This window comes from Triticum aestivum, chromosome 3B (genome assembly GCF_018294505.1).
Source record: "Triticum aestivum cultivar Chinese Spring chromosome 3B, IWGSC CS RefSeq v2.1, whole genome shotgun sequence".
Classification (NCBI taxonomy): Eukaryota; Viridiplantae; Streptophyta; class Magnoliopsida; order Poales; family Poaceae; genus Triticum; species Triticum aestivum.
In genome coordinates this window covers 462,815,366-462,827,605 of record NC_057801.1, presented here as the reverse complement: position 1 = coordinate 462,827,605, position 12,240 = coordinate 462,815,366, and the positions used below count along the sequence as shown (strand labels likewise).

Below are 12,240 nucleotides of genomic sequence, written 5' to 3'. Positions count from 1 at the left end.
CCCCTGGTCCGGCATTCTCTAAGACAACACCTTGGTGTCGTCCGCGGGCTTGGGGGAGGAGGCAGTCGGGAGTGAATCACTATTCATCATCGACAGGCCCAGAGACCCATCCGAAGAGGATACGTCGATATGGGCTTTGGCCGGACTGCACAAGTATGTTTGACATGATAAGAAGCAATAAAGCAAAACGTACCGGAAGTATTATAGTGTCCGGATACTTACGACTTCGCCACGGGCTTGTCCCTAGGCAACCACTCTTCGTCGTTGTAGGCGGCTGTGGTGGAGTGGTCCGGAGGAAGGGTCTTTCCCTTCTTGGACCCTTCGGCCTCCCCAGACGGGGCGGCCTTCCTCCCCCCCCCCGGTTGGGGGGAGAGCTTTCCTCTTCCTCCTCTTTGTTTTCATTGGAGGAGCGCGCCTCGGTGTCTTCGGACGATGAGTCTGATACAACCTTGCGCCGGAGACCTTTCCTGGTCCCCGTGGCCTTCTTCTTGGCCTTCTTCTCCGGCACCTCATAGGGCGCCAGAAACAGCATCTCCGTTAAGAGAGCCGTTGCTGGATCTTCGGGTAATGGAGCTGGACAGTCAATCCGCTCCGCTATCGCTACCCAGTCCTGTTAAATTGGCGTGGAGGCTTAGATTCCTCCCACAAATATACTGGGGAAAGGAACATCTTGCGAAATATAAAGAGCTTACCGGATTGGCGGGGCGCTTTGCGCTGAGTCCGCGATCCTCGGTTATGGGAGGAGGTACCTTGGCGGCCTTGAACAACACCTTCCAGACGTATTTGTGCGTCGTGTCGAAGAGCTCTCGCAGCGTCTGGTGTTCGGCCGGGTCGAACTCCACATATTGAAGGCTCGTCTTTGGCACGGAAGGATCCGGCGGAAGAGCATGACCTGGACCATGTTGACAAGCTTGATTTTCTTGCTTATCATATTTTTGACGCAAGTCTGAAGTCTGGTCAGCTCCACCGATGAGCCCCAGGCTAGGCCCTTCTCTTTCCAGGAAGTGAGCCGCATGGGGATGCCGGATCGAAATTCGGGGGCCGCTGCCCAGTTGGTGTCGCGCGGCTCAGTGATGTAGAACCACCCTGATTGCCACCTGATACGTGTCCGTTGTATCTATAATTTTTGATTGTTCCATGCCAATATGCTACAACTTTCATATACTTTTGGCAACTTTTTATACTATTTTTTGGGACTAACATATTGATCCAGTGCCCAGTGCCAGTTCCTGTTTGTTGCATGTTTTATGTTTCGCAGAAACCCCATATCAAACGGAGTCCAAACGGGATAAAAACGGACGGAGAAATATTTTGGAATATCTAGGATTTTCTGGAGGAAGAATCAACGCGAAACGGTGCCCGAGGTGGCCACGAGACAGGGGAGCGCGCCCTCCCCCCTGGGCGCGCCTGGCACCCTCGTGGGCCACCCGTAAGGCGGTTGATGCCCCTCTTTGGCCGCAAGAAAGCTAGTTTTTGGAAAAAGATTCGGGCAAAGGTTTCAATGCAATCGGAGTTACGGATCTCCGGATATAAAAGAAACGGTGCCAGGGCAGAATTCGAGAATGCAGAAACAGAGAGAGACAGAGAGATAGATACAATCTCGAAGGGGCTCTCGCCCCTCCCACGCCATGGGAGCCAAGGACCAGAGGGGAACCCCTTCTCCCATCTAGGGAGAAGGTCAAGGAAGAAGAAGAAGAAGGGGCGCTCTCTCCCCCTTGCTTCCGATGGCGCCGGAGCGCTGCCGGGGGCCATCATCATCACCGTGATCTACACCAACACATCCGCCATCTTCACCAACATCTCCATCACCTTCCCCCATCTATATTCAGCGGTCCACTCTCCCGCAACCTGCTGTACCCTCTACTTGAACATGGTGCTTTATGCTTCATATTATTATCCAATGATGTGTTGCCATCCTATGATGTCTGAGTAGATTTTCGTTGTCCTACCGGTGATTGATGAATTGCTATGATTGGTTTGAATTGCATGTTTTATTATTGGTGTTGTCCTATGGTGCTCTTTGTGTCGCGCAAGCATGAGGGATTCCCGCTGTAGGGTTTGTAATATGTTTATGATTTGCTTATGGTGGGTGGCGTGAGTGAACAGAAGCACAGACCCGAGTAAGTAGGTTGTTTGCGTATGGGATAAAGGGGACTTGATACTTTAATGCTATGGTTGGGTTTTACCTTAATGATCTTTAGTAGTTGCGGATGCTTGCTAGAGTTCCAATCATAAGTGCATATGATCCAAGAAGAGAAAGTATGTTAGCTTATGCCTCTCCCTCAAATAGAATTGCAATAGTGATTACCGGTCTAGTAACGTAGTCAATTGCTTAGGGACAATTTCACAACTCCTACCACCACTTTTCCACACTCGCTATATTTACTCTATTACTTCTTTATCTAAACAGCCCCTAACTTTTATTTGCGTGCTCTTTATTATCTTGCAAACCTATCCAACAACACCTTCAAAGTACTTCTACTTTCATACTTGTTCTAGGTAAAGCGAACACTAAGCGTGCGTAGAGTCGTATCAGTGGCGGATAGGACTTGAGAGAATATTTGTTCTACCTTATCTCCTCGTTGGGTTCGACACTCTTACTTATCGAAAGAGGCTACAATTATCCCGTATACTTGCGGGTCATCAAGACCACCCCTTCACGGTCTCCACATAGGAGCCTTCGGGCCAGGTGACATTGGGCATTTTGCCCACCATGGCGCCTTCGCACTCTGCTTGCTGGCCGACCACCACCTTCGGCTTCACGTTGAAGGTCTTCAGCCATAGGCCGAAGTGGGGCGTAATGTGGAGGAAGGCCTCGCACACGACGATAAACGCCGAGATATTGAGGATGAAATTGGGGGCCAGATCATGGAAGTCCAGCCCGTAATAAAACATGAGCCCACGGACAAATGGGTGGAGGGGAAATCCCAGTCCGCGGACAAAGTGAGAGAGAAACACTACCCTCTCCTGAGGCTTTTGGGTAGGGATGATCTGCCCTTCGGTAGGGAGCCGGTGCGCGATGTCCGCGGCCAGGTATCTGGCCTCCCGAAGCTTCATGATGTCTTCCTCCTTAACGGAGGAGGCCATCCACTTGCCTCCTGCTCCGGACATACTTGGAATGACTTTGCGAAGAAGGAGAAGGCTTGGGCGCTAGAGCTCGAGCGAGGGAGAATGGATGAGCGGAGGAAGAAGAAGGCGTGGGTGAAAAGGGGGATCCTTATCTCTTTATAAAGGCGGTAGAAACCATGCGCCTCCCCACTTGCCCTATAAAACTCGCTTATTCCCCAAGCGTCGTGTTGATGGCGCGGTTGGGTTACTCACATCCGTATTGATGAGAATCCTGTGATAAGGGGACACGATCTCTGCTTCGACAAGACGTGCCAATGAAACCGCCTCGCAATATGTGCAGCAGCAGGTTGAGAAAACGGTTTGAATAATGACCGGGCCGTGGCGTGATGTCACGGTGTGAAAAGTTGCCAGCAGATTAGATTTGTGGAATATTGTGCTCTCTACGGTGGTATGTGGAATTTGTTTTGCAGAGCCAGACATGATCCTTGTGTTCAAGATCTTCTATGGAGTATTCGGAGAAGGAACCCGCCTTGCAATGCCGAAGACAATCTGCGCGCCGGACTCATCGTCATTGAAGCCTGGTTCAGGGGCTACTGAGGGAGTTCTGGATTAAGGGGTCCTCGGACAGCCAGACTATATACTTGTGCCGGACTGTTGGACTATGAAGATACAAGATTGAAGACTTCGTCTCGTGTCCGGGTGGGACTCTCCTTTGCATGGAAGGCAAGCTTGGCTATTCGGATATGTAGATCTCCTTCTTTGTAACCGACTCTGTGTAACCCTAGCCCCTCCGGTATCTATATAAACTGGAGGGTTTAGTCCGTAGGACAACAACAATCATAATCATAGGCTAGCTTCTAGGGTTTAGCCTCTACAATCTCGTGGTAGATCAACTCTTGTAATACTCATATCATCAAGATCAATCAAGCAGGAAGTAGGGTATTACCTCCATAGAGAGGGCCTGAACCTGGGTAAACATTGTGCCCCCCGCCTCTTGTTACCATTAGCCTTAGACGCACAGTTTGGGACCCCCTACCCGAGATCCGCCGGTTTTGACACTGACACTCCCCACCGTTGGTTGTCATGGGGGTCGCCTCCCCCAGGTCTTCGACGACCGTGGTATTAACCTCACGCGCCTTCTCGACGGCCTCTTCTGCCCCTCCTCGGCCAGGAGAAGTCCTTTGGGACGACACTTCGATGTCCTCCATGCTAATAGGCGAGGGGGATCGCGGGATCGCGGCTGCGTGTCGCTCTCCTCCTGCTCGGGTGGCAGGGAGTTCCCCTCCGATAAGGAAGTGTGCGGAACCTCACGGGGAGGGCTGAAAGGCAAATAACAATGCAACTCATATAACAGAGGCAGGCAAACTAAAGACGAACAGTAAGATTATTAATACTTACGGTTCGGCCAGGGGCTTCACCCTGGGAGGTCTCTTGGGGACGTGTTTGGACTCTGAGTCTGAACTATCTGAGAGGGCCAGCTTCCCTCTTTTCGGCATCTCCCCCTCCGGGTCTTCAGAGGCAGTCCTCTTCTCCCCCCCCCTTGCGGGGGGAGTCGCTTTCCACCTCCTCCTCCTCCTCTTCTTCCTCGTCTCCCTCGTGGAAGGAGAGGACTTCGGTCTCTCCGGACACAGTGTCCGAAGGGCCTTTGCAGTGGGGGCCACCCTTGGCTTCCTTGCCCTTCTTCTTGGCCTTCTTCTCCGGCGCCTGATAAGGCACTGGGACCAGCATCTCCGTTAGCTGGGGTGTGGCTGGGTTCTTCGGTAGCGGTGCCGGACAGTTGATCCGGCGCTGCCTTTGCTGTCCAGCCCTGTGAAAAAGGCAGGAGATAAAATCTCTATTAATTAAAACATCGGCCGAATGGGTCTTTAGAGAAACTAACGGTTATCTCTGAGGCCGGATTCTCGATGTCGCGTCCGATGTCCTCGTCTTCATTGGCCAGCTTTTCTGGGCCTTGAAGAGCAACTTCCATATGTCTTTGTGTGTGGTGCCGAAGAAGCTCCTCAGGGTCCATGGCCCCTCCGGATTGAAATCCCACATGGGGGAGGCCCGGTGTTAGCAGGGAAGGACGCGGCGGAAGAGCATCACTTGAACCACGTTCATGCGACCGGTGTTCGTATCCAGCACGTTGGTGATGCGTTTCTATAGCATCTTCACCTCCATTTGGGACCCCCAATCAAGGCCCTTGGCGGTCCATGAGGTGAGTCTCGTAGGGGGGCTGAATCTGAAGTCAGGTATGGCCACCCAGTTGGCGCGGTGGGGTTCGGTGATGTAGAACCACTCCTGCTTCCACCTCCATTTGACGAAAGCGTGCGTAAGGTGCGGTTGGGTTACCCAAATCACATTGATGAGAATCCCATAATGGATGGGCACGATCTCTGTTTTGACAAGACGTGCCAATGGAGGCTAAGCCTCGAAGCGCAAAATGAGAGGCGTGAAAACGATTCGAAATATTAAAGGATCGAGTGTGACGCTTCGCCGAGAAAAGTTGTTAGTAAAAGACACTGTTCCTGTTTTAACATCTTGCCTTCGTGGCTAAGGGTTGTGTTGATTATGCAGAGCCGGACACAGTTCCTCTGTACGGGAAATTAACCTAAATGTTCAGGAGAAGGAACCCGCCTTGCAATGCCGAAGACACTCCGCGTGCCGAACACATTGTCATCGAAGACTGGTTTAGGGGCTACTGAGGGAGTCCTGGACTAGGGGGTCCTCGGGCGTCCGGCCTATTCGATATGGGCCGGGCTGGTGGGCCATGAAGATAAAAGCAGAAAACCACCCCCCGTGTCCGAGTAGGACCTGTATGCGTGGATGACAAGATTGGTGTCCGGATATGCTATTTCCTCCCCTGGTAAACCGACTCTGTATAACCCTAGGCCCCTCCGGTGTGTATATAAACCGGAGGGTTTAGTCCGTAGACGGAATCAGAATATTCATAGGCTAGACAACTAGGGTTTAGCCATTACGATCTCGAGGTAGATCAACTCCTGTAACCCCTATACTCATCAAATACAATCAAGCAGGACGTAGGGTTTTACCTCCTTTAAGAGGGCCCGAACCTAGGTAAACATTGTGTCCCATTGTCCCTTGTTACCATCGATCCTTAGACGCACAACTTGGCCCCCCCTACCCGAGATCTGCCGGTTTTGACACCGACACCCAGCCGCCCCCAGCGCGCCGGGTTCGGCCTGGGTCCGTCGGCGCCAGTTTCGGCCCAGACCGGCGAAAAATGGGCTCTTGGGGGCGCGACTGGACCATTTTTTGAGCGCCGGTGCTAAAAAACGGCCTAGGGGGGGCTGTTGGGGGCGCGGTTGGAGATGCTCTAACAACATTTGATGCGAACCGGCTCCTTGTGGAGCTCACCTCATCCTCTCCACCATAGTCACACTCATCGCCGCCGACATCAAATATGGTCGCTAGGGATCAAACTCCTGAGTCCGGGCCACCGAAGCACCTCCATGGTTTGGCAACCTCGAACACGGAGACTCCTCTTTCCTACGGCGCAACGCTGCGATGGCGCTCCAAGCTTGATTTAGTACTCTGGCACTCACACGATTAGAACATTCAGCCCCCACCCCTAGTCCTATTGACATCCTCCCTAGTCCCTACTATTTCCACTCAAAAATAAACACATCAATTCTAATAATTTTACTTTTACTCTATTGGCATTCTCATTGTTAACTAAGACTCTCCCTTCCAGGATTCTAAAAAAAAGACTCTCCCTTCCAGTCATCTAAAAATTGTTGTCTTAGATATCAGTCGGTCCTCAAAATACAACTTCGATCAGTGATCATTTACTAAAATCGAGAGCTAACATAGGTTCATGGCCCTTTTTTAGTGACACAATATAGGCGCCCCGTAGTCGATGAGAACGTATCCTCTCATTGAAAGCCCATCAACAAAAATTCTGTAATAAATTCAAAATAAATGTGAGCACCAAGACTTAAACTTTGATAGGTTAAAAATACCAAACTCTGATGGGTTAAAAAATACCACTGTCCTCTTGACCATCCAAACCCAGTGGAGATCGATTTTGTCCTCGTAAAACGTCAATTTTTCTTTTTTAGGGAACGTCAACGTTTTCTTCTCGAAGAAAAAAACCCAACGTAGGAGTAAGCAAGTGTGCAACCAAATCTGGGCCGGATACGAACCCGACCCCGAACCACAGTCCGTTTCAAATTTTTGACATAAAAAAAGCCCTCCCGTGTGTCCACGGACCTGATTTACGTGGAACAGAAGCTTTTGATATCTCTGCCGAGCCTTTCCCCCGACGCAAGAATAAACGGGAGCGAAAAGCCCAACCCTTCCTCCCCTCTCCTCCTTTGCGGCGGCGCGACGGTAGGGGAACTCCATCCAACACATGGCCGCCGCCGCCGCCGTCCGCTCGAAGCGCAGGCTCCTACCCCACCTCTACCGTCTCCTCCACTCCACCGCCGCCCCCTCGCTCGACCGTTTCCTCCGCCACGCGTCGCCGGTGCCCCGCGCCGCCGACCACTCCCCTTTTCTCCGCCTACCCGCCGCGCGCGTCTCCACGCTCCCCACCGGCCTCCGCGTCGTCACCCAGTCCTACCCGGCCGCCACCCGCATGGCCTCCGTCGGCGTCTGGGTCGACGCCGGCAGCCGCTTCGAGCTGCCCGGCACCAACGGCACGGCGCACTTCCTCGAGCACATGGCCTTCAAGGGCACGGAGCGCCGCCCCACCGCGAACGCGCTCGAGGTGGAGATCGAAGACATGGGCGCGCGCCTCAACGCCTACACCTCCCGCGAGCAGACCACCTTCTTTGCCGACGTGCAGGGCCGCGACGTGCCCGCCGCGCTTGACGTGCTCAGCGACATCCTGCAGCACCCACGCTTCCCGCAGCAGGGCATCCAGCGCGAGCGCGGCGTCATCCTCCGCGAGATGGAGGAGGTGAGCTGTCGCCCCTTTTGCTGCGTTACCACCCTTTTTCCCTATACAGTTAGACTTAGATTCCTAAATTTACTAGTCCATGGGTGTAAGCTTTCCTGATACTTACTCTTGATGTTCTCTGGCATTGGTAATTTGGTCATCTGACCATTGGCCAGAGAGTAGTGATTGTTATGTATGTTTGATGCATGGCTGCATATGTTTATGGGTAGACAGGTGCAAGGAATGATGGAGGAGGTGATATTTGATCACCTGCATACCGCAGCATTCCGAGACCATCCGCTGGGGGACACGATATTAGGTCCTACGGAGAACATTAAATCTATCTCGAAGAAAGATTTGCAGCAGTACATTTCAACGCATTATACCTGTCCTAGAATGGTATGGTTATGTGCCTATTTGGAATAATTTAGCCATTTCTTATGTGTAGCTTGAGTGATAAAACTTTCTATTTTGGCGGTTGGCTTAGGTTGTATCTGCTTCTGGAGCTGTCGATCATGATGAGGTTGTTGATCAAGTCAGAAAATTGTTTACAGGATTCTCTACTGATCCAACTACTGCAGATCAGCTTGTTGAGGCAAATCCGGCTATTTTTACTGGCTCAGAGGTCTGCTTTTAGTTTTATCAAAATGTTATTGTAGTAAATTATTAGACTATGTGAATTGATTATCTTTTGAACTTTTTAATATATCATTAGGTTCGTGTGGAGAATGCCGAGATGCCTCTAGCGCATATTGCAATTGCTTTCAAGGGTTCATCATGGACTGACCCTAGCTCTATTCCTCTTATGGTGACCCAAAGCATATTGGGATCTTGGAATAGGAGCATCGGCGTAGGGAACTGCTCAGGGTGAGAAGGATTTTTACTGATTGATTACAATTGATTGACCAATAATTTGCCCTCTTAGTTTCTTCTTACTGAATTTCTTGCTAAAGCTGTTGTTATATATTGAAACTGCAAGGTCTGCTTTAGCTCGTGGCATCAGCAATGGTGGGCTAGCTGAGAACTTGATGGCATTCAACACTAACTATCGTGATACAGGATTATTTGGCATCTATACTAGTGCTCCGGTAAAGTTTATTTCTCAATCTTGTATTTTCAGTTGCTTGTTGCTTGAATGTTGAATCAACTTAGATAAAGTATGATCTGATGTAATTTTTCCCAGTATCTCTTTGTCAACTATTATGAGTAATAATTATCTTTATTGTTAAGTTTACTGCTATATTATTCATTATTATAGTGCTGAACCGAATAGTGATTAGTTTAAATCTTTAGTTTCTAGGTAATATTTGGGGCAATATATTTGTCTAACTAAGCATTTTATTTATGTATTACTCTCCACTTAGGGAGTGTGTAATAAGTGATTAGTGAGAAACATTGTTACCACTTAGGATTATAATTAGTTAACTTCCAGTTCTTTCGTGTTAGTCAAACTGTTCTTTACCCATGTAGCATCTGCATTGGCTACGAGTTTGAAATATCGTAGCAATCACTTCATCACTTGTGTGTGCGCCAGACAAAGTTTCTTCCAAGTTTAAAGTGATAATGCAATTCCCCAGCGATGGAGATGAGTTATCAGTTAAGCTATGTATCAGATCAAATGGTTTATTTGTAAAACATCATCTTATAATTTTTGTAATATGGTTGCAGCCTGACGCACTACATGACCTGTCACGGTTAATGATGGAAGAATTTAGAAGACTTGCATTCAGAGTGTCAGAGACAGAGGTTGCTCGTGCTCGTAATCAGGTAGCTATGGTCTCCCAGAGTATTCACTAGATTTAGACGTTTTTCTTTTATTGCCTGGTTTTCCATGTGGATATTTATAGAAGACAAAATCACACAGTTGCTCCTACATTATTAACAATATTAGAGAAAATCCCTGAATTTGGTAGATTTGAACTTGCACTTGAAGTGTTCCAGTTTGTTTAATAGGACCATGCTTCTTTGTGGGCCGCAGGTGATTGTAGATATGTCTCAGTTCTATTTTTGTCAGTCTTTCAGTTATCTTTTTATCCATTCAACTGTGCTACTATTATTGCTGCTAAGTCCATGGTGGCCTACTTAACAACAACAGTGACAAGGTGGCTGCATGTAATATTGTTAAAAATGTGACCGATGATTAACCTTTTATAGCTTCAGCAATAGGTAAACTAGTAACAAGTTCATCAACAGCAAAACCTCTCCCCTTTTCGTGAAATGACACTAGCAGCTTGTGCTAATGGATGTACTTACATGATATTGTGTTACACTGTATGATGAGTAGAATAATTAATTATGATGCATGTCATGCAAACTTGTAGGTATTACAACATTCTCAAAAAAAGATTTTTGGATACATGAACATGTAATCCTGTAGTTGTCACTTGCAAGAAAGCCTCATGTTTTTCTTGGCTTCACTTGCAAAGTTGCAAGCAACTTGTTTTGTATGCATCAAATAAACTTGTTTTCATCACAAAAAGAAGCAGGTAACAAGAACTAACATTTTTATCCTTTTCAGTTGAAATCCTCTATTTTGCTTCACTTTGATGGATCAACTGCAGTTTCTGAAAATAATGGTCGCCAGGTATGTTTTATTTTATCATGGCGTTGTCAGTAGCGACCGCTACTGCTGTCCTGATTAACAACTTTCCCTCAACCATCTCACGCAGATGCTTACTTATGGACGAGTAATGCCATTCTTGGAGCTTTTTGCTCGGATTGATGCTGTTGACTGCGATACAGTAATGGAAACAGCCAAGGAGTTTATAATTGACAAGGTAGATCTTCTAATTCTCAGTTTGTGATTGATGCGCTAACTTATACTCCCCCCGTCCCAAAATTCTTCTCTGTCTAGATACGGAAGTATCTAACACTAAAATGTGACTAGATACATTCGTATCTAGACAAATCTAAGACAAGAATTTTGGGACGGAGGTAATAGTAGTATAATACTCCCTCCGTCCCAAAATAAGTGTCTTGAGCTTAGTATAAATTTGTACTAGAGCTAGTACAAAGTTAAGACATTTATTTTGGGACGGATGAATATATGCTATGGAAAATTAGCCACGGATGCAAGGAGGATTGGTTATTCATTAATTCATCAAAAGGTAAAATTGGCAAAAGCTTGCTGCGCAAACGGACTACCATAAAATCCACCGCAATACCAAATGTAGCCTAAAACTCCGTGTCACAGTAACACTGTCCAATATGGTTGAGCTATTCTGAAGTTTTATGCAGTCGAGTGACTTGTTTGACGTTTTGCAGGATGTTGCCCTTGCTGCAGTTGGACCGATCTCTAATTTGCCAGAGCTCAGTTGGTTTCGCTCACAGACTGTTTCTGACGACACATTTACTTCAAGAGTATTATCGCTGTTCTCACAGAATAACTGAAGCTGCTGCTCTGGGATATTGTTGTTGTAACTCATAGTTCGACCGAAGAATTGATATGATAGCTAGCCCCAAGCGGTCTCATTGTTTCCTATAAATAGGATAGGAGTACGTTCTTTTGTCCTGTACGCCATGTATTTTTTGATAATCTCCTCTCTGATGGTGGTAACAAGTTTCATGCCTCCATGCTATTTGGAACTTTGAATCATCTTCAGGCCTCGCTGATGCAGTTATGCAGAGTACCTCGAAATAATATGTTGGCAAAATAAAGTACAGTAGTAGAGAAGACTGTCCGAAGAGAATATTGCCTTTTTTCCCCATATTATAGGCCTTGCAGAGTAGCATTTCGCTAGTGAGAGATTCTCATAGCGAATATACCCTGTTGCAAAACCAGAAGAAAAGACAGGATAACTCTATTGCGGGGAGCGGTTATGGTTTCCTAGTGGCCAGATTTCCATAATGTTGTTCTAGCAATGTGCCTCTTAGGCGTTGTACAATGGTTGGTATTTAGGGGAATGCTTAGTAAAATAAACCGAGTTTCTCTTAAGCACCGATGCTTATTTCTACAGAAGGGGTGCTTAATTAAGCGTCTATCCTCTACAAATAAGCACTGGTGCTTAGAGAAAAATTAGTTTATTTTTTGAGCACCTCTGCTAAGCACCTTGCATTGTATAAGGCCTTGGAGCTCTATAACCGACCCCTCAAACCTGGGTGCGGCATCCCCTCTAGCATGGATCCGGCCATCCTGGCCTCTTCAGGGGAAACCCTATCTTATGATCGGACGATGACAACGCCTTGGTGTCGTTTTCCCTCCTGGGGGCTTCGTCTTGGAGCTCGACATTGACAAGCGGGGCCGGTGGTTGGTGGCGTCCAGGCTTCTGTGGCAATGCTGATGGCGGGAG

At 48.1% G+C, this 12,240-nt stretch overlaps 1 protein-coding gene across 1 annotated transcript; it reads left to right on the top strand.

Annotated features, from left to right (window-relative positions):
• Positions 1-7,300: 7,300 nt before the first annotated feature.
• LOC123070376 (probable mitochondrial-processing peptidase subunit beta, mitochondrial) lies at positions 7,301-11,546 on the top strand. Its single transcript, XM_044493569.1, has 9 exons — positions 7,301-7,972; positions 8,186-8,350; positions 8,439-8,576; positions 8,667-8,818; positions 8,931-9,039; positions 9,620-9,718; positions 10,470-10,535; positions 10,621-10,728; positions 11,216-11,546. The coding sequence occupies exons 1-9, from the start codon at positions 7,424-7,426 to the stop codon at positions 11,339-11,341; spliced, it is 1,512 nt and encodes a 503-aa protein (XP_044349504.1). The 5' UTR covers positions 7,301-7,423; the 3' UTR covers positions 11,342-11,546.
• Positions 11,547-12,240: the final 694 nt, after the last annotated feature.

Bases quoted from the DNA above. Each gene is read 5' to 3' on its own strand.
- LOC123070376 (XM_044493569.1), top strand. From the start codon at position 7,424: ATGGCCGCCGCCGCCGCCGTCCGCTCGAAGCGCAGGCTCCTACCCCAC. The intron at 9,040-9,619 runs GTAAAGTTTATT...ATATGGTTGCAG, and splicing joins GCATCTATACTAGTGCTCCG to CCTGACGCACTACATGACCT. The intron at 10,536-10,620 runs GTATGTTTTATT...CATCTCACGCAG, and splicing joins CTGAAAATAATGGTCGCCAG to ATGCTTACTTATGGACGAGT.